This window comes from Dendrobium catenatum, unplaced genomic scaffold, assembly GCF_001605985.2.
Source record: "Dendrobium catenatum unplaced genomic scaffold, ASM160598v2 original_scaffold_13026, whole genome shotgun sequence".
Classification (NCBI taxonomy): domain Eukaryota; kingdom Viridiplantae; phylum Streptophyta; class Magnoliopsida; order Asparagales; family Orchidaceae; genus Dendrobium; species Dendrobium catenatum.
Window position 1 is genome coordinate 325,669 of NW_021331486.1, and position 22,789 is coordinate 348,457.

The following is a 22,789-nucleotide window of genomic DNA, read 5'->3' on the forward strand; positions in this document are numbered from 1 at the left end:
GGCATACTGTGTTTAAAAAATATGGAAAGTGGGTGGGTATAGGTGGGTACAACCTCCCGAAAGTCACCATGAGTGAGCATGGGTAGGCGAAGCCCGTCTGAATAAAGCATGGGTACCAAATGGGTACCCAAGTAGGACTTTGTTAGAGATATCAATGTGGATTGATAGATTGGATTTTAGTCAGGTTTAAAATTAATATATGAATATGCTTGAATTGATCCAACTTATTTATTATATTGATCAAAATATATAACCTAGATTTGACTCGACTCAAACCCGTCTAACCTGAACCCAACCTATTTAACCCGTTAATTATATGAATCATACTTTTTTTTTTTTGCAACTCATTTAACATGAACAAAACCTATTTAACTAATAAATGACTCATTTAACTTAAACCTGAGTAGTACTTAGGTTTATTACAGGTTTGTAGATTAACTCAAGCATGATCAAAAAATTTATTGGGTCAATATTCCAAACCCAAATCTAGCCCAGATTTTAACTAGATTAATCTTAACTCATATTTTAGGGTCGGTTTCATTTTAAGTTATTTTGTAAGACCAATTATAAACACCCTTAAAAATTCTTGTGGCCGTTCAAAAACTAAACTCTTACAAAATACTAAGGCACATAAAAATATTAAATTTAATTTTGCATAGTATAATTAAAATTAAATAGATATACATTAACAAATTAAATAGATATACATTAACCTCATTAAATTGTTATGTATATTTAATTTTACATAGTATAACATTCAAATATTTAATTCAAATCTTAAAATTGTCACTAATTTAAATTTATTTAAAGTAAGAGTTCGTTTGGGACGGCTTTCTTTCTGCTTCTTAAAGCAGCTTTGTAGTACACATTTTTTTAATTTTGTACTAAAAAGCTGCTTTAAGAACCATAAATAAAACAGTCTCAAACGAAGCCTAAAAAACTTGATTTAGACACGAAAGTGGTTCTATTAGGTATTTTAATTATTTACATATTTAATATCTTAAAATTAATATTTTTTTAAAATATTCAAATATTTAAATCAAATCTAAAATCTCATTAATATTAATTTATTGAAAGTAAAATGAGGGATTTAGACTCTAAAGTGATATATAAATAAATATAACAATTTAATTATTATATATATAAAGCGATAAGATTTTATGTTATTTATGTAACTCTCCCTTAAGATAAATTCATAAATATTGATGTGCACCTATAAATTCAAACCTTTTATTAGAAAGCAAATATGACATTATCATTAGCCAGAAAATATTTTTGTTTAGGTGGAAAATGAAAATTCTTACTAAACAAGAAAAAGACAAAAAAAAATTTCCCAAAAAAAAAAAGAAAAAGATAAAACATTCCTAATTTTACTTTTTTAAAATTTATAAAATATTAATGGATTCAAAAGTAGTACATCATGTACAAGCTGATAAAATTAGCGGAGCTCATCCTAATCTGTTGGTTGGGAAAAATTATTGCGTCCTCCCCACCTGACGTAGAGATGCGTCCTCCCAGAGCTAAAATCGCGCTAAAAAACAAGAAATACCAAGCAAATACCGAGCAATACCAAACAATAACGAGGAATATCATCATGTGAAGACCAATACCGAGTTATACCGAGCTATACCGAGCAATACCGAGCAATACAAAAAAACCTAGTTTTTCCTAGAAAAAACTCGGCATGTTTTTGTATTGCTCGATATTTTTCGGTATAGCTCGGTATTGGTCTTCACATGATGATATTCCTCGTTATTACCAAATAATACCTAGCAATACCGAGCAAAAACCGAGTTTTTTGGCGGTGGGAGTACGCATCTCTACGTCAGGTGGGAGAACGCAATAATTTTTTGTTTGTTGGGGGTCTTTGAGTTTAAAACTTTCTTACATATATGATATGCATGAGTTTGAATTTAATTCGCTAAAAAATCTAAAAAAATAAAACAAACTAGCAAATACACAAAAATATGCGTGAAATTATTACATGCGGTCATTGGACGCCATCCAGAGGCGAATCAGAAGGTGTCATGTCACTTTTTGTTGTGTATTAGTATTGTGTACTGCTGTGTCTCGATGTGATGTGACGTAACGTAACCTCATTCGTCTCCAAACTATCCGGTGACACAGATAAATAATTTCTCAAAATAAGGCTAAAGTGTGTTCCTATTCTATGTCCATGCCTTGTCATGTCCATGTTGCCGCTTCAAAATCTGTGCATCATAGATGTAATCATGTAAAAGAAATAGAACTATAGAATAGAAGACATAAAAGGAGCAACACAATATTTGCTTTGGGAGAAGACTTTAAAGTATGATCCTTGTGAGAGAAATATATATTAAACAAGCACCAAAAAAAATGTTTTTACTTTCTAGTCATTTGTAACAGAATGATTAGCCATAGTTTTACCTTTACAAAAGAAGTTTCATCATGGTTTAATCCTTCAAAGTAATCTATATGGGCATCTCCAACCGAAAAATCGATTTTCCACTATATAGTAAAACTCCAAAATACAGTAATTCATTTCCAATCGAACTCTATCTTTTCTCCTCTTTCGCGCGCTTCTTAGGCAAATCCAGTAACACAAAAAATTGGCGTAGGTGAACTATGCGGCGTCAATATTAGCATCACACTGTTCACCCACCGAATTTTAATGTGTGATCTATCATTCAAATGGAGCGAATGTCAGATGGCATACCATCGCATGAAGTTCGGTCGGAGATAATCTTAAGGCTCATTGCTACAAATTGCTAGAGCAAATCTTGAAGAACCTGGAAGGCTGGAAGCTGACACAACGATCGGTTGATCACATTAGACTGGCTTATAATTTGATTACGATATGTTATTAATGTTTTTATGAAATTTGATTCTCTAACATTTATCAAACCGATTTTCCACTCTAAAATATAGTAAAACTTCAAAATGCAGTAATTCATTTCCAATCAAACTCCATTTTTTCTCCTCTTTCACGAGCTTCTTAGGCAAATCCAGTAACACAAAAAATTGGCATAGGTGAACTGTGCGGCGTCAATATTAGCGTCACACTGTTCACCCACCGAATTTTAATGTGTGATCTATCATTCAAATGGAGCGAATGTCAGACGGCATACCATCGTATGAAGTTCGGTCGGAGATAATCTTAACTCTTAAGGCTCATTGCTACAAATTGCTAGAGCAAATCTTGAAGAACCTGGAAGGCTGGAAGCTGACACAACGATCGGTTGATCACATTAGACTGGCTTATAATTTGATTACGATATGGTATTAATGTTTTTATGAAATTTATTCTCTAACATTTATCTCCAAAATTAGTAAAAGATATATTATTAATTTTTATTGAATTTATAAATAGTTGGTTGTTCTTGGAGAAAATAAATAAGATAAGATATTCATTCAAATATGTAGAACACATGAATAAAAACTACAGGATAATTTTGATAAACAACCTACAATAAAAATAACCTCGTTATGTGATATTGAGGGCACATGAGATATAGTAAAGCACTGCTTGATATAAATCATGCCAGCAGTTCCCCACACAACATTTTTTTCATTATTCTTCAAAGAAAATAAGCAGACAGAGAGTAGAGCAATACTAGCAGACAACAAGGCATGGCCGGGAGATATTCATTATGTAATCTTGAAGACGAGAAATTATTCTGTGTGGAGATCAGATGCAGAGCGTCAATCGGAGACCAATCAAAATGTGTCACGTCACCGATATCAGCCACGATACCGAGCAATGGATGACGTGGTGCATTCTGATTGGTCTCCGGACAGCATTCACCATCCACACAATAATTAATCCTTGAAGACACATGACATGTAATGAAGACCCTTCTAGCGATTATCATGTCTGGAGCTTCAAACAAATTTTTTTTTAATTATTCTTCAAAGAAAATCGTAAGTCAAAGGGTTACACAAAAGTAGCAGAACATGCTGGGCTGCGAGATTTCTCAAAGTGAGAGAATTAGAACTTCAAAAACTATTTTAGTACCCAATTTCAGATCTTACCAGCCTTCAAATACAAATGTAATGGCCTCTGAGACAAAGCTAAGGTTCTCTCTTTAACGTTGAGATTACAAGAAAAATAGTATACTTGTAAGGAAAGGGATTGAGCTCAAATAATTACTGGAGGAACTATTTCTGGAGTTTAACGCAATTCTTGACCAAAACAGTTCAAAAGTTGCAAAATCAAGGCTTTAATCAAGCAAACAAACAACAGGTTTTGTTTATACTTTTCTCTAACCTACGAAGTTTATTCATCGTAGTTCTTAAATTAAAGGCTGGATTGATCCTAAAGCTTCCAGTTAGAATGCCATTTTTTTAATGGCTAAAAATACACTAACCATAGGAGAAAAATTGAGCAATTGACACCATTTCATAATGGCGGAGTATAGATCTGTCAAGCAAACGCTTCATGGAGGCCTGGCAAGTGCCTTTCTTGGACAAACGCTTCAAAGAGTTAAAAATCAATTTTATGGAACAATTTCTGAGATAGAAGAATCGCAAGCTTGAAAATACATGAAATCTATAAAGCAAGCCTGATCTTACTGTAGTTTGCCCTCAAGTTTGACAGTTTCCAACCATGTACCAAGAACATAGGCAAGTTTGAACTCATACAATTTATGAAATGTACTCTAGACTAGAAAGGCATTTCCAATTGTCTTTGTTTTCAACTGAGAATTCAAAACACATTGAGGATCTGAAATAATCATCACAATAAAAACTAAATAAACATCAAGATGAATCAAATTCCTGTTCACCAAAAAGTATTGACAACTATTTGTGAAAACTTAGCCTCCTCAATGTATCTCCAAGTCTCCCAAAAATTGTTTTCTTTTTTTTAACGTTCATGTTTTCCTTGCCTTTGCACTGTATTCCTTCTAAATGATCAAACGCATTTGTGTCTATGGTTTCCCTAGATGATGGGACTCGTTTATCAGAGGCTTTCCTAAGAGAACTAAACATGATACTACTACTTTCAATTGATTTTTCTCTGTCAAATGTCGAGCCGTTGAACATGCCTTGCTCTCCCACAGAATGCCTGCGGCCAGTCCAGATTGAATTGTCATTAGGTTTCCACTTCTCAGATGAGAATATTTTCAGACTCCTCCTTGCCTTTGCATCATGAGTTGTTGTTTGTGGTAGTCTAAACGACCCAAACTCTGACAAATTTGAGGTCTTTTTTGAAGTTGAAGCTGAAGTTGAGGCAAGTAAGTCATTCAGCTCTCTTACACTGTCAAGAGCAGCAGCTTCAGTTACTTTAAGGCTTTCATAATCTTGCTGTATTTGCTGCAAGCTATTACCCTTCTCAAAGAGTTGATCCTTCATCTGAAAATTCTCACTCCGAATGATCTCTGCTGCTTCCTTTAACGCTATAGCCTCATTCACTGCTTCTTTCATTATTTGACGCAGTTTAGTATTATCCTCCCTTGCAACCTTCCAGTCATCATTCAGTCTACTGTTATCTTGCTTCCACTTGGTAATATCTTCTTCTGAAACATTCAGACAGCTTAAAAAGCTGTCCTCTTTTGCTCTAGAAGCAGAAACGGATTCCTCATACTCCAACTTCAATTTATCATACCCATTCAAAGCATCCATTAGCTTCTGCTCTGTGCTCTCCAATAAAGATTTTGTATTTTTAGCTTCTTCTATTGCTTTATCTAGCTCAGCTTGTCTATCAGCAAGCTGTGCCTTTGCTTGGTTGGCATCAGTAGATAATTCCTTAAGTGCAATCGCAAAATCATCCATGGCTTTCTTGCTCTTATCTTCTGCCTCCAGTGCCAATCTAAGCTCTTTTCTAAGCTTCATCATCTCCTCTTGGGTATTAGCAGAGTCAAATGCTCCAACTTTCTTACTCTCACTCCTAGCTGACCGCTCTATCTTTCTTATAATCTCTTTAAGATTCTTGATCTCTAACTTCGCCTCTTCAAATGAAATATTTGTTTGCTCGAGCAGCTTGGTCTGAAAAATCATCAACTCAAGCATCTTCCTTTCTGAATCCTGAACTTTCAAATCTTGCAATTCTCTGGGCCTAATCGTATCCTTGAAATCTCCATCCATCTTCTTTAATTCAGCAAGTTCTTCAAGAGCACGGCACCTCTCGTCCTTTGCCCTCCTTAGTTCCTCGTAGAGTTCGCCCATTTGATGTTGCATATCAGAAACTCTAACTGACCTTTGCTTCTGTTCCAGTTGGAGCAATACAAGAGCTGAAGTTAGAAAAAAAATAAGGTTTTAAATCATCAAATTGGAAGAGGTCGTTTAGAACCAATTCAGTACCTCTTGCAATAACGGGAACTTGAAGTAGGACTTCCGTTCAGAAACTTTAGAAGCCATCGAGCCCGCAGAATCCAATGAAGAAGAAAGACCGAAGGCTATTTTAGGTATCGTGCTCTTCAGATTGGGAGGAACTGATTAAATAGATCCCTATTTGCATCTGAGAAAACCCTGATTTGAAAACTGGACCCTTTTTCAGAGATCTATAGACGCTTGAGTCGGGAACGAGGGACTGGAATCCTACCGATAACCATAACCAATCAGACATCCAGTTTGGATTTTTTTTTTTCACAAAAATCCAAACTTCAAATCCAAAAACCGCAAATCAATTTAAATCGTCCATAAAGGAGGGAGCTTTACAGTACCTCGACCTATAAACTTGCACTTTGAACCGTCCCGAAAAGAAGTTATCCGTTAGAAACGTAGATAAAATGGGGGAAAACAAAGGAAGAAAATACTGATAAAAGCAAAAAAGAAGGGAAAGATAAATATAGATATGGAAGACATTACTGAGTCAAGATCAAAGGAGGAGCTAACAAACTTCAAAGGGTTTCGTTTAGCTTTTTGCGTGATGCCTCTTCAAAGTTTCGATGGGATCCAGAAAGAGCCGCTGCGAAGAGTTGACGGAGGCTACGAATTTCAAGTCCAAGAAGACGGAGGAAAAAGCCGGGAAGTGTCTTTCAAGGCAGAGCTGGAGTGATCGCCATTATATCTCCGGGTAAGTGGTTCTTGTGTCCACTGGTTAGATCAGACGGTTGTGAGTTGTTTGAGGGTTGATTCGATTCCGTACAGCGTCATTGGTGAATTGGGAATGCTTGTGATGCATGAAAGAATGAACGAATCCTCATAATTTTTTTATATTAGGATTTTCTTATTAAAATATTATTAAAATAAATATTAAATTTTAAAATTATTTCTTAATGATTTTATATGAACTTTATCTTACAATATATAAAAAGAATTTGAACACCAAGATAAAAATTTTGATCATAATATTTTGATAATTTTTTTCTAAGAATAAAAAACTCCTTAATGAGTCTTCAATACTATAATTTTTCTTATGTAACATCCTAAATTATATTAATTATAAAATAACACTCATATATTTCTATTTAATTTTGAAGGCCACACCGAAATCATCAATTCTTATTTTAATGATTTATTCCATTTTTTATATTTATTTATTATATATATATATATATATATATATATATATTATATATATATATATATATGAGTTTTTCATTTTAAAAATAAATGTTAGATTTATATATAAAAAAGATTTCATTGTTACCACGTAAATCTTCATTTTTCTTTATTAATGTTTCCCTGAAAATAAATTCACATTTAAATAATAATATTTTTTTTGTTTTTATTTATTTTCTTATGTGTCCAAATGCATTATAAATTAGAGTCAATCCAAATTAATTTGGCCATATAGTTAGAAAAATGCTATGTCGTTTGGTTGCCATGTACAAATAAAAAATCATTCAAGCACAAATGCATGACATTTTTTTAATTTTTATTGGGCCACTTAAGCGAGCGGACGATATGTGATAAGAGCAGAATTCCTCTTATTTGTTGGTTGAGAACTTTACATATCAAGCAAAAGATTTTGGGTTCGAGTTCAAAATAATCATTCTTATTTTAATTAAATTATATAATAATAATATATATATATATATATATATATATATATTATATATATATTATTAATTATATAAATATAAGTAAAAAAGATTTCATTGTTATACACATAAATCTTCATTTTCTTTAAATTAATGTTTCCCTGAAAAATAAATTCACATTTATAATAATAATATTTTATTTTATTTTTTTATGTGTCCAAATGCAATATAAATTAGGGTCCATCCAAATTAAATTGGCCATATAGTTAGAGAAATGCTATGTCGTTTGGTTTGGCCGTGGACGAATAAAAAATCATTCAAGCACAAATGCATGACATTTTTTTTTTAATTGGGCCACTTAAGCAAGCGGACGATGTGTGATAAGAGCACGAACTCCTCTTAATTTGTTGGTTGAGAACTTTAGATACAAGCAAGAGAATTTGGGTTCGAGTTTAACGTATGTGATATATGTGTGAATTTGTCCACGGGCCAACTCATTTATTATGAATGAGAGAAAATTATTATAGTTTAAGAAATTATTATAATAAAATGGTAAAAAGAATGTGAAATTATGAAATGAAACGACTCACGAACGAACGAGTCGAGTCGGGGTTGTATCAAGCTAGGCTCGTTAGCTCATAAAATTCCACTTGTGAGCCATTGATCGAGCCGAGCCCGAGCTCACTCACCAGTCAGCTCGACTCACTTACACCCTTCGTGGCCTAATCAGCTGAAGCTCTCAAGTTCAAAAGGAAACCTACTCTCCATTGAAAATCATCTCTCTAGCTCAGAAAATTTAATAAAGGATAATTTTGTATTGAGAAGAAAAGATGATATTATTAAACATAAATAAGAAAATAGCATTAGAATATATCCTCTTCTTTTGAGAATTTATTACCTCATAGTCTCATACAGACAGTATATCAAGATAATCTGATAGCTTTTTTTATTCACTTAGCTTAATAACACTACAAGTTAATCAGTTGACCGTTAGGAAAACAATTTTCAGTTATGTTTTCTTCTACTTATTTTCAATTAAAAAAACATTAATGCATTGATCTACAAAACCTCCTCTTCTTTTGTGAGTATGCTATATATGTTGGGTAATAATCTTTATTCAAAAATGGTATTATATATGTTCTACTATGGATGTTTATATTTTTGTATTATTTGAACAACCTAAATTTTGATCTTTTTTTTTAATATACTATTTTGTTCGATTATTATCTTTTTTTTGTGTTAGATTAATACAATATGAGCAGATTTTTGGCTAGTCGGATTGTTTGGATGAAAGATTTTGAGCAATGAGCTAATGATTGTGTTGGGAACAAATTGTTAAGTTTTGTGTGGGAGGGTGCTTCTAGCTTATGTTTGTAGTTCCAATAGATATGTTAGACTAAGAAGATATTAAGTCCTTTTGAACTTTAGAGTCTTTTGGAATATTGATCAACCAAGTAGTGTTAGTTAAGACTTATGACTCAGACACATATGAAAATTCATTTATTTATTGTAAATGGATTGTTGAGTAGTGAGTTAGATGACCCGTCTTGTGTGAGTGTACCACTAAGGTGGTTGACCAACCATGTAGGTTGTCAATAAGATTGTTGGCCAGTTCAGATGGCCAGCCAATTGAGTGTTTTGGATCATGCAAAGGTCTCTTTTTTTTGTTAATTACATTGAAAGAATCTGTATTGTTTTGATTAGGAGTCAAAAGTTGACACACAAGTCAACAACCAAAAGTCCTAAAATATTATTGGTTAAAAGGGAAGATGCATGGTTGAAATGTGAGAATTATGTGGTGTTAGTAGACATTAGGTATATGTTGTGGCTCCTCTTATTAATCTATCCTAAAAAATCCAATCCTACCAAATTATAATCAACAAAAAATTAAAGGATGAGTGGTCTAATCATGTGAATGGCTAAGTAGGTGTATATGTTTGCTAAATAAAATATATTACTAAATAAATTATATTTCTATAGGATTCATAATTACTATGCTCCCGATCTCTCCTCTAGACCAAGCAAAACCTATGATGGATTAACTTAATAAGGGTATTTGCCCAAAGAATTTGTTAATTTGCTAGAATATACACGACTGACTGCATTGATGATTATGAGAGATTCTAAAGTGACCTAACGATTGTCACTTCTAACTAACTGCTATAAATGGAGTATCATATGACAAAATATTACTAGTAATAATTTATGTAGTTTTTTCAACAAGCTACTCCACTTCATCATTCATCTTATGGAAGATAAATTATCATGGTCATCAAGTTTTGGCACCATGTGACTCTCAAGATTTCAATTACAAACCTATCTCAAGAAAATAAGCCTTATTTCCTTGAGAAAGATAATGCCCTTACCTCCCACTAACTTGTAATATATGAGTCTCTACTAACAAATAATTTCTCCATTTAAATCATAACAGGTTGTCACTATAGACATTCAAGATGTTTGTGTTAGATATGCAAAGTGGAAGTAAGATCCCATTGACCACCTCTCTCATTTGTAGTCGATGATTTCTCTTCTCATTATTGATGATATGGTGAAATGTTGCATCATCTTAACAACCTTCAAGGATGTGTCAATGTAGTTGTTCTCTTGCGTTCATCTAGAAAGCATTAATTTGTAAGGTCTATACTCAACAAGCAATATGTTAATGTATACCTTAAAATTCGCATTATATATTTTAAATGAGTTATCAATAATATCATTATTGTACATGATATAATTACTAAACTTTTTAATAAAAACATCATTAATGTGCGTACTCATTTATTTATCAAAGTTTGATCTAAATATAATGCCAAGGGCTAGCTTTGTTGATTTATGTGTCTTCATATTGGAAATGATAGCCAGTTCATATCCTTAAATTTTTTTTTTGCTTTGGAGGCATGAATGCATATTTTTTTCACACCAAATTTTATATATTGGCCAACCTAACTGGTACTGCTTTCCATGGCTATATTAATGCCTGGCTAGATTCAATTTTTGAACTTGATGGTTATTACACTATGAAATTCTTACTCTCCATGACATCTTGAGTGAGAAGATACGGCTATAACTCCTATTTTATCACTACTTCAATTATTAATTCAAAATAGCTTGAAATAGCCTTCGATTGAGTGACTTTATTAAAAATACTAGCTTCATTAAAGGGCTAATATATAAAATTATACTAATTATAGCATGATCATGCAATAGCCCTTCAATTTGTCAAACTCATTAATGCAACAATGACTAGCAACATTATTGAAATTTTAATAATACCATTCTAACATATGACCAACAAGATCCTTGTTATATTAACCATAAATCACTTGTATTAGCTTGGTAACAAACCTAATATATATTAAACAGTGCATTTTCAAGAGTCACCACTTTAAAAATGTATTTTGTATTATAACAAAATTAAAATATCTTCAACTTCATGAAAATTAGGTGGGACTATCATGTAGATTCATGTTAAACTACACAATTATATTCATGATCTCAATGTTGGTAATAATGGACTTGTATTCTTAGGGACAATTAGCACAAAGATGATAATATAATCGTAATTATGATCCTTCAACAAATTACAAATCTCTCAAAATATTTCTTTCATTTTAATATATCTATGAATATTTTTGTCAAGGTTAATAGAATTTTTGTTCCCCACCATTATATACTTATTTTTATATATTTGTTTTAGATTTTCTTCTAATATCAATCAAATTTAAAGATTAAGAAAAAAAATCCTATTTGATATATACAATTGCACATAAGCTAATGCAATCAAACATGAAGAATTCTTTAATGAACATCAAGACATAAAATATTAGCTACATGATCAATAAATAATAATTAAGTACAAAATATCACATATTAAAAAAAAATGATAAGTAGTTTTTTTTTCCTTATTGCATTTACACAATGCTACATATAGGCCTTCCTTATAAAATGTATATTTCATTTAAGCATTTTTTTAATGTTATTAAAGTTGAATGTTGAGGAATAACTATCAAGCAATCGATGCGTAAATAACATATAACATATGCATCAACAAATCAATGAGATGCTCAACATATAAGCATTGATTGTCACATTATGAAAAAAAAAAATAAATCACATTAACCTCCTACATTATGAGAAAATGAATATATAAATAGGGAATTTTTTTGTGAAGATGAATATAAGCACTAGGAATTTTGTTGGATGGAGTTTAAGCATTTAGAAATGAATGCTTTATTTAGTGATGTATCGGCTGTTGTAGGTGAGGTTGAAGTCATAGAGTTCTAAAATTATTGCTTTTACATAACAACAAAATTCATCTAATCAAGCACGAATCTTGGAGCAAATAAATGATCTGAAAATTTTTAAAATCAATTATAGATTACTCGAATGATGATTTCAACAAACAAATAGTAAAAACTAATTTTTTGATGAGGGCCCAATAACACAAAAAATGCATTAATCCAAGTCAAAATTATCTTGAATTAACCCCTTAAAAATATAATTAGAGAATTTATAATCAAATGAGCATATCAAAAAGAGCAATCCAATGAGCCTAATAATGGTCAATCTTAAAGTTAGTAAGTTACTCAAATACCTAAAGAATTTTATATTTTAAAGGGAATCAATATAGGCCACTAAAAAATGTGTTAGGAGACTTTGGCTAAAATAGCAAAAAAATTCACTAAAAAATTCATAAGTAGACCATCATTTTCACATGAAAGATATATTAATTTGATGAGTGCTTAGAGGTATAAAGAATACTATAACTATTCCTACCAATTAATGCAGGCAATCATCGCCACCAACCATTGTCACTTGATAGCCAACTGCCTACTTCTTCGATTCGATTGTCGTAGCTTGATTGTTTCCTTTCAGTTATTGTCTCCTAATGCCAACATATTGCTTCATTCAATGACAATCTCCTAACCACAATCCTCCTCAATTAACTAATTTTGATGACCATTATCGCATGGTCATCTTTGTTGGTCGCATACTAACATTAGCGTTTGTAGCCTCTCTTCACTTCACCATCATAGGAGGCCAAGCTAGCAAACCATACTTTATAATCAAACCTTCCCCAGTTAAAGGGAAAATCATATTATATATTATTCATTTATACAGTAAATAATTTCAATTAAGCCATATCTCAGAAATTTTTTCCTTATGAGATTTCACTTCGAAACTCATCTCCAATGAGCTTCTTTTATATATGTTTGTCGATTTTCGCATAAGACTAAGGCTTCGTTTGGGACGGCTTTTTTATTGCTTTCTAAAACGGAGTTTTAGTAAAAAAATAAAAAAATTTGTACTAAAACTCCGTTTAAGAAAGCAATAAAAAAGCCGTCCCAAACGAACCCTAAGACATAAAATTCTCATCCTATCATAATAAATATATCACGAATAATTGGTATGGTTTTGCAACTACAAATTGGATGAACTTATCATTAATGGTAAGATATATTCTAAAATTTAAGATTATTCAAGAGGTATTATCTATGCATTGATAAAGGAGGGGGAAGAATTATTTATATTAATCATTATAAATAAAATGATATATATATATATATATATATAAAGGATTAGCCCTAAATTCCTCCTCCACGTCCCACGGGTTTGACTGTCTAAGGTCAAAACCTCCCGTCGATTCCCTTCCTCTGACCACTGTAGCGTGTATTTTTCCAGCGAGTCATTGCGACTTCAAGGTGGAAAACGGCGGAGGCGAGACCACAAATCCGCAGGGCTAATGGGCGGAGGTAAGGGTGGGCAGAAGCGCGGTCGAACACAGAGGCGGCACTTCAGGCAGGGCAGAGAGAACGTATGGAAGTATGACAACAAGAGGACCCGCTCCGACGAGGACGCTACCGTTGAGGATCCCAGCGCTAACCCTAATCCTAATCCTTCCTGGGAGCCCTTCTCAACTAAAAATCTTGGCTTTGAGGAATATTACAAGGTAGTCGCCGCTCCATTTCCTTCCAAAATTAATTCCTGATGTTTCATGACGTATTTGTTGCTCTCCCGTGTCGCTGTGTGCTTAAATTAGATTTCTTTTTTGTCTGAGTCTTTTTAAGTATGCCAAACTTGAATTTTCTTTTAAAGTATGTTTTTGATGGCTTATTTAACTTGCTTGTTGCTTTTGATGCGATCAGCTTTTGATTTGTTAACTTAATTAAGAAATATTTCACTTCTTACTTGGTGAATTTTTATTCTTATTTTCCTCATTTGTTATTGTCTTTCCATTATAATAGTGTTACATTGACCTGAAGGGAATTGTAGAAAACAATGTGAACGAAAGTGTATATATACTGCAGAAGCGCATAATCACACGGCTCAATATTACTATGATATTTGACGAATGGGCCGAGATGCAAAATTGAAGTATGTGGTTTACAGTCAAACCACAATTGAGAAGGACTCACTTAACATGCCTCAACATCAAAGGCTAGGGTGATGGACGGTCAAACTAACTATATTGATGCTTACTATTAATATATAGAATTGGAGATCTATGGAGAGGGAAAGTGAGAGCTTGCTTGTATTATTTCTCGTAGGAGGTATCCTAGGATTTGGTTATAAAAATATAATGTTAAAAATCATGTGGTAATTAAAAATATAAAGTTTTTATGGATGTTATTTAACCTTGCTCATTCACTGGCATTGTTAAGTGATTGACATATGACAATCTTTAAGATTCTTATTGGTGACTTATAGCAGCAACTGTTCAACTATGATCCACTTCTTTAAACTGTACTCTTCTCTTAATGGGATGAGATATTTCCTTCTCTCTCTTTGATTATGCTTGCACTCCGCTGGATATTCCTTCTTAAAATCGTTGGGTTCTACTTATGGGAGAGAAGAAGGCGCAGCTGCCATTTTGGTTAGCAAGTTTATTTAATGCTGCATGATTCAATTAATAACATCATGAGTTAACTAAGGCAATGTGGTAACATGTGACCAAGTTATAGGTCTCACTTTTAGATATGTTCTTTACCTAATTGAGGAGATCTTTGGGCATCTTCATTATATGAGATCATACTATAAGTCCCACTCTTTAGATGTCTTTCTACCACATGAAGGAGATGTTTCTAATTCCAAATGATTTAGCAAGATAATTTTTTAAGAATTATATGATGCATTTTAACATGAAAATATGAAATGCATGATGAGGATAAGTTATCTCTAAATTAGATTGTTATGATTTATTTAATATTAAACTTTAATTTAATATTAAACAAAAATATAGATCAACCTAATTTGAGCATAATATTTATTTCAATTCATGTTATATATGTTTGAATGCATAAGCCACTTAAATGCATATAAACAACAATTACAATGATAATCAGGAATTATATTTAAATCATAACTTCCTATTAATGATTTTAATATAAAAGTAGTTTTCACATCAAAGCTTTAATAAAGATAATTTAATTCAAATGCAAAAGCGTCAAAATACACTAAAAAACATTTTTGATTAATTTTGTATAATACATTGAATTAAATTTTCTGATGTGGCATATCATGGAATATACTCTCCGGCTATATCATTACCTTATTATGCTTCCACTCCCTTTTTCAGCTTTTAGGCGGTTATCCCTTTTCTGCCAATTAGTGGCCAACTCAGCATTTTTAGTTTTTATCTTATTATTTTTCTTATAGCAACAGGAAGTATGTAATGCCCGGGAGAAGGAGGAAAAAGGCAGATTATTGAATACAGAAAAATACAGTTTCCCAACCTTCCCTGTTCTTTTTCCTTCCTGCTTTCTTCTTCTTTTCTTCTTTCCTCTGTTTTGCAGGTCTTTGCTCCAGTTTTCACACCAATTGGTATCAGAGCCTGGCTGTGAATCCCATGGCAGAAGGAAGCAAACGGAATGTGGAGGACGACCGAAGCCTGGAGGCCTTGTGGACGGCCCAGAATAGCATGGCTCGCCAGATGGAGGCGTTAACCACCGAGTTTTTCCGTTTTTCGGCGGAGATGAGGACTGAGATTCGATCCCTGCGGACGAATCAACCGAATGCAGCAATGGGGAGGCCAGTTGCGCCGGCAACCACACCGGTACTGCGCCCACCTCATGGTCGCAGATCACATACCGCCGTTCCTATAGTGTCTGATTCCGACGAGGATGAGGGCGTGCAACCGCAGATGGATGCATCGGATTCGGCCGAAGAAGATAGACCCCATTTTTATGAGCAGCTTCGCCGATATCCACCTCAGCAGCGACAAAATGGAGAGTTCCGCATTAAACTGGACATTCCCTTCTTCGATGGCCGCCTACACATTGAAGACTACCTGGATTGGGAGCACGCCGTTGAAGCCTTCTTCGATTACATGGAGATTGCACCCGAAAAACAGGTCAAATACGTCGCCTGTCGTCTCAAGGGAGGGGCGGGGGCGTGGTGGATGCAACTTTTACAATCTCGCCGGCGAGAAGGAAAGGGCAATGTCTCCAGCTGGTACCGTATGAAACGATTGCTGAGAGGGCATTTCTTACCAACTGACTTCGAACAAATGTTGTACGTACAGTATCAACATTGCAATCAAGGAGCTCGGACGGTCAGTGAATACACAGAGGAATTCTATCGATTGAGCGCGCGGAACAACTTAACGGAGTCGGAGACGCAGTTGGTAGCGCGTTATATTGGCGGCCTCAAGGAAACTATACAAGACAAGCTGGAGATGAATTCTGTATGGACATTGTCACAAGCCGTTAATTACGCTCTTAAAGCTGAAATTCAGCTCAACCGGCCTCCACGAGGAACTGTTGGTCGGAAATACGCTGCAGAACAGGGTGGAGATTCACTCAAATTGACTGCGGCTAGTGGGCACAAGACCACTCCACCTGTGTCTGGAGGTCCAGGTATCCTTGGAGCTGAGCCCAAACCTACGTTGTACAATCGCCAGAAGACTCCTGTGCGGGATGGAAACCCATATGCAAAGCCGGTGACATTGAAATGTTATCGTTGTTTTCAACCGGGGCACAAGTCCAACGACTGCCCCAACCGACAGCAAGTGCAATTGTTAGAAGGGGAGCAAGGTGATGAAGATCATGATGCCGAGCAGTTGAATGAGCAAGATTTCGAGGATCTTCAGGCAGATGACGGGGAGCCACTAGCCTTCGTGATGGAAAAATTGTTAATAGCACCTCGCCAAGCAGGTGCGTCACAAAGACACGCCATCTTCCGCACTCGTTGCACTATTAGCGGCAATGTCTGTGATTTGCTCATCGATAGTGGTTGCACCGAGAACATCATTTCTCGGTCGGTGGTGCAGAAACTTCATCTCAAGACGACGCGTAATCCCCACCCTTACAAAATAAGCTGGGTTAAGAAGGGTGTCGAAATCGCCGTCACCGAGATGTGTCGCGTTACATTCTCCATTGGCAAGAGCTATGTGTGTGAAGTGTTATGTGACGTGTTAGATATGGATATCTGTCACCTAATTTTAGGCCGGCCGTGGCAGTTTGACGCTGGCGCAATATACGACGGGCGCGCGAACACTTATAGCTTTGAATGGAAGCAACACAAAATCAGACTGCTACCTCGATCTGCTGCCGATAATGAACGGGATGCACCCAATAAAGCCACTATGTTCGTGGTTAGCGGCTCAAGTCTTCTCAGCTCTTGGAGGGAATCTTCTTGGATGTTAGCCTTGGTAGCTTCCAATAGCCAGATAAATGGGGAAACCACTGAACTCCCAAAGGCCATACAAGATATCCTGCAGAAGTTTCAAGATGTCTGGCCAGCAACGTTACCTAATGAGCTTCCTCCATTACGTGATCTGCAACACCAAATTGACTTGCAACCAGGTGCCAACCTTCCTAATTTGCCGCATTATCGAATGAGCCCCCACGAACATGAAATCCTCCGAGGCATCGTGGAAGAATTACTTCAGAAGCAGATGATTCAGCCCAGTCTCAGTCTGTGCGCTGTCCCTGCACTGCTGGTACCCAAGAAGGATGGGAGTTGGCGTATGTGTGTTGATAGCAGAGCTATCAATAAGATCACTGCGAAATACCATTTTCCGGTACCTCGTCTCGAAGATATGCTGGATAAACTCGCCGGTGCTACTCTATTCTCAAAGTTGGATCTACGGAGTGGATACCATCAGATCCGAATTCGTCCTGGGGACGAATGGAAGACAGCCTTCAAGACAAGAGACGGTTTGTTCGAATGGCGCGTCATGCCCTTCGGCCTCTGCAATGCTCCGGCGACGTTCATGCGACTTATGAATGAGATTCTTCGGCCCGCTCTCGGAAGGTATTGTGTCGTTTATTTTGATGACATCCTCGTTTTTAGTCGCTCGTTGGAAGATCATCGTGACCATCTCACACATATACTTGGCATTTTAAGAGAGCATAAACTATATCTCAATATAACCAAGTGCGAGTTTGCCACAAGCACTGTACATTTCTTGGGTTTCATCATTTCTAGCCAGGGCGTGCACATGGATCCTCAGAAAATCCGCGCGATAACAGATTGGCCTACTCCTCGCTCGGTGACGGAGGTTCGCAGTTTCGTTGGTCTCGCCAATTTCTACCGCCGTTTTATTCGGGGTTTCAGCATCATAATTGCCCCTATCACCGAGTGCCTCAAGGAGAAGACTCTAACCTGGACGGCGGACCAAGAGCGGAGCTTCAACACCTTAAAAACGGCTCTTACCACAGCTCCTGTACTGGCCATACCTGATTTCAACAAACCGTTCCAGGTGGATACTGATGCATCGTCGGTCGGTGTTGGTGCTGTGCTTGCGCAAGACGACCGACCCCTTGAGTTTTTCAGTGAGAAACTCAGTCCAGCTCGCCGAAATTGGTCAGCATACGAACAAGAGTTTTACGCCGTCGTTCGAGCACTGAAACAGTGGGAACATTATCTGTTGCACTAGGATTTTGTTCTATGCAGTGACAATCATGCTCTCCAATTCATCAATAGTCAGAAGACTATGAATAAAATGCACGCAAGATGGTTAACGTTCTTACAACGTTTTAGTTTCGTACTAAAACACAAATCTGGAACACAAAACCGGGTGGCCGACGCTCTAAGTCGACGAACTACTTTGCTCACCACCGTCCAAGTTGACACCCCAGGTTTGGAAGCTTTACAAGAGCTGTATGCACAGGATAAAGACTTCTCCGATGCTTGGAGAAACTTAACAAGCCAACCGCCAATCCCCTATGCTGATTTTTCTATCAGACACAACTTCTTATTCAAAGGGAACCAACTGTGTTTTCCGGAGTCGTCCTGGCGGGAGCATTTAACGAAGGAATTACACAGTGGGGGCTTATCCGCCCACGTTGGCCGAACGAAGACACTTGAGCAAATGCAGAACCGGTTCTATTGGCCCCACATTCGTCGGGATGTTGCACGATTTGTAGAGCGGTGCCCAATCTGCCAAATGAATAAAGGTAATGCTCAAAACACCGGTTTCTACACGCCATTACCAGTCCCGAACTCAATTTGGGAAGACATCAGTATGGACTTCGTCTTGGGTCTGCCAAGGACCAAACGGGGAGCTGATTCGATTATGGTAGTAGTCGATCGCTTCTCTAAAATGGCACACTTTCTAGCTTGTAAAAAAACCTTCGATGCCCTCAACGTCGCAATACTCTTCTTCAAAGAGATCGTCCGTCTCCATGGCAATCCCCGCGGCATCACGTCGTACCGCGATGTGAGGTTCATCAGTCACTTTTGGCGAGAATTGTGGAAGAGGCTTCGCACTGAAATTAAGCTAAGCTCTGCGTACCACCCTCAGACGGACGGACAAACTGAAGTCGTGAATCGTACATTGGGTAACATGCTTCGGTGTTTGGCTCATGAACATCCGAAGCAATGGGACGATTATCTTGGACAAGCTGAATTCGCATATAACGCTATGTCGAATAGATCTACCGGACAATGTCCGTTTAGCATCGTTTATACCAAGTGTCCAAATCATGTGGTGGACATAGCAGTCTTGCCAAACTGCAAGAGCAAGGTAGCAACTACTACTACCGAAGCTTATACAAAAATGCTACAGGAAGTTAAGAGCAAGCTTGAAGACTCCAACAGCAATTACAAGCAGCAGGCCGATCTTAGCCGGCGGGAGAAGATTTTTCACCCTGGAGACCTTGTAATAGTGCGGCTGCGCAAAGAAAGATTCACGCCTGGCACGTACTCCAAACTCAGCCCCCGGAAGATAGGACCAGTTCCTATTGTGCGGCGAATCAACGACAATGCCTATATTGTTGAGCTTCCACCCACGTTTCTCACTCCATCTACCTTCAATGTGTCTGACATTTTTGCTTACAAGCCACCGGACACAGGTATAATCCACTCTATTTCCTCAGGCGAGGAATCTCCCACGGCCGGGGAGACCTGATGTGGCATATCATGGAATATACTCTTCGGCTATATCATTACCTTATTATGCTTCCACTCCCTTTTTCAGCTTTTAGGCGGTTATCCCTTTTCTGCCAATTAGTGGCCAACTCAGCATTTTTAGTTTTTATCTTATTATTTTTCTTATAGCAACAGAAAGTATGTAATGCCCGGGAGAAGGAGGAGAAAGGCAGATTATTGAATACAGAAAAATACAGTTTCCCAACCTTCCCTGTTCTTTTTCCTTCCTGCTTTCTTCTTCTTTTCTTCTTTCCTCTGTTTTGCAGGTCTTTGCTCCAGTGATAATGGGATTATTGAAACAAGTGATGGTTTCTTGTATAAATGAGAGTTGCCAGATGGTAGAAGACTATGAAATCTCAGCTTTATCTGATGTGATAATTACAAGCTAATCAAAGGCATCAACAATTCCTAGGCTTTGAATTTATATGGTAAGGTAGTCTTAATGCTCTGAGATATGATGGCTTCCCACAGTTGTTTGATGAAATGCAAGCTCACTTATCAACTTGTGAGTCCCATAGAGTCATTGAAATAGTTAGCATTGTTCCTAGCAGTGCAATAGCATCTCAAACAAGTTCATGGCCGTTACAATATCAGGAATTGGTGATGAAGATCATACAACTCATGAAGAAGGAAAAAAAAAGGAAAGAATGAGGCTACCAGATTTTGGACTGAACATATTTACAGGGAACCAAACTTAAAATTAAAATTATAAATAAAATATCAAATATTTTAAAAAATGAACATGAGACAAGTAATGATCAATAACTTGATCTTCTAGCTTCAGCTGGATGAATGGGATTTACAAACTATGTCAAATGGCAGATATGAGTAATTTAAATGAAGCTACCTACAAGAAATAACAATTGACCTATAATCAATGCTACATTTAACCTGTGAATAGGAGCAGAGAATTCTTAGTGCACACAATGATTATCTTACGGGCATGGACAAGAAGATCATATCAAATAAATGAATATGTCTAGGGATAATGGAAGGGAACTTCTAATGCATGTTATAATTCACTTGTGAGCAGGAACAGAGGATTGATAGTACACAGAACTAGCATGTAGGTAGCACTAATAAATTTGTAACAAATGATGTAACTCACTCACAAATAAGAACACGATCTCCTAATGCCTATGGAACTCTTACTTACCATCTTTTATTTTCTGTCGAGTAAAAATGTCTGAATTATTATCCATAATTGCAAAACATAATTCTTCTGAGTCATCAAATATCTTATCTAATTTTGAGAAAAAAAAGAGTGAGATTGCAGCTTGATTTCACCTAATCTTTCATATTCCTCATAAAAAAAAATGCATATAATAAAGTTTGTTGGCAAATATATTCTTGCAAAAGATAACAGATGCCCATCTTCCTCCCTATAAGCTATGCTGAATGATATACTAACTTGAAATATATATCTTCTATGTGATGCAACCAAAACCTAAATTATTTTCATTCCATGAGATCTATAACATTTGTACAAGTGAACATAAGGCAATACTTTTATAATAGACCCAATCTATTACTGAAAATACAACCTGCATATGCTCTGATTTTCATATCTAACATATAAATTAAACGGTCCGAGAATGCTACGTCGGACAAATATTCAAATATCATCCTCCATGAAAATATTGGAGCCTACCTAACTTGAATTATAAAATGCCTCCTAAATTTCTACAAAATATAGATATTTTTCAAATAGCAATTATGTCATCTTTGATGGTGGTGGTATTGACAGAAAATTTTAACCAGAGGGGATCCTATTTTCAAAATACTCAAAACCCAAAGCAAAATACAAATATTTTAAAATTACTTTAAATCCATTCTGATGATGGTCGTGTTGATAGTAAATTTCAACCGGAGGGGTCAATTAAAGCTAAAACCATCCACCTCTATAACCATTTGTCAGGGCGGTAAATTTGAAATTAACCTCAACTCACAAAGAGCGAATGTCATATCGAGTGTATCACTAAGATTTATCATCAAATACCTTCTTGCTAGCAGCGACATGGTAGCATGTTCCCTCTAATCGGATGGTTTTGCCGCAAAATGGCACAATCATATTACGATCATGATCAAAGTCCGTATGTTCCGTAACAGCGTCAAATTCTTGAGTAATGAATCAAATAGTATATAAAAAAATTTAAAAAAAATAAAATAAAAATGAATCAAATAGTATATCTTATAGGCACAAAGCCCTTTTTCAGTTAAGATAGATTCAAATGTATCCTCTTAGACAAATACCACCCTAGGTTTACAAGGTATTTTTAGACGAAGCAACCCATGACTGCTGATAAGGTGATTTCTGTCAAGTTTGGTCGACTACCTCCTCTGACTAAGTAGACTAAGGACCATGACAGCCCGCAATGATGAAATAATGGGATCTTGATTGGGCTCGTCTTTGTTTCACCCATCACTTATTTTAAGTATATGGTGATAAACTTCAAAATTCAAATTCAAACTCAAACCCTAAAATTATTGGTATTATATGCTAGGTTTGCAAC

The 22,789-nt window shown here is 35.8% G+C and overlaps 2 protein-coding genes across 4 annotated transcripts; one reads left to right on the forward strand and one right to left on the reverse strand.

Moving 5' to 3' along the window:
• Positions 1 to 4,183: 4,183 nt before the first annotated feature.
• Positions 4,184 to 6,965, reverse strand: LOC110107108 (CAP-Gly domain-containing linker protein 2). Of its 3 annotated transcripts, none has more exons than XM_028691568.1 (3): positions 6,642 to 6,965; positions 6,280 to 6,508; positions 4,184 to 6,183 (listed from the first exon to the last, which is right to left on the reverse strand). In XM_028691568.1, the coding sequence occupies exons 2-3, from the start codon at positions 6,334 to 6,336 to the stop codon at positions 4,780 to 4,782; spliced, it is 1,461 nt and encodes a 486-aa protein (XP_028547401.1). In that variant the 5' UTR covers positions 6,337 to 6,508; positions 6,642 to 6,965; the 3' UTR covers positions 4,184 to 4,779. The 3 variants fall into 3 exon arrangements, with proteins under 3 accessions (XP_028547401.1, XP_028547402.1, XP_020692927.1); XM_028691569.1 differs by having other exon boundaries at positions 4,184 to 6,209; XM_020837268.2 differs by having other exon boundaries at positions 6,280 to 6,516.
• On the forward strand, positions 6,867 to 18,783 carry LOC110107104. Its single transcript, XM_020837262.1, has 4 exons — positions 6,867 to 6,994; positions 13,587 to 13,854; positions 15,561 to 15,600; positions 15,698 to 18,783. Exons 1-4 carry the CDS (start codon positions 6,867 to 6,869, stop codon positions 18,781 to 18,783), a joined length of 3,522 nt encoding a protein of 1,173 aa, XP_020692921.1.
• The last annotated feature ends 4,006 nt before the right edge of the window (positions 18,784 to 22,789 follow it).

What these genes read in the sequence shown, in the direction of transcription:
- LOC110107108 (XM_028691568.1), bottom strand. Translation starts at nt 6,336, where the DNA reads ATGGCTTCTAAAGTTTCTGAACGGAAGTCCTACTTCAAGTTCCCGTTA. An exon ending in AGTTCCCGTTATTGCAAGAG is followed by an intron (nt 6,184 to 6,279) that starts GTACTGAATTGG and finishes CAACTGGAACAG; the next exon opens with AAGCAAAGGTCAGTTAGAGT.
- LOC110107104 (XM_020837262.1), top strand. Translation starts at nt 6,867, where the DNA reads ATGGGATCCAGAAAGAGCCGCTGCGAAGAGTTGACGGAGGCTACGAAT. An exon ending in GATCGCCATTATATCTCCGG is followed by an intron (nt 6,995 to 13,586) that starts GTAAGTGGTTCT and finishes GTATTTTTCCAG; the next exon opens with CGAGTCATTGCGACTTCAAG. An exon ending in CCGGGAGAAGGAGGAAAAAG is followed by an intron (nt 15,601 to 15,697) that starts GCAGATTATTGA and finishes TCTGTTTTGCAG; the next exon opens with GTCTTTGCTCCAGTTTTCAC.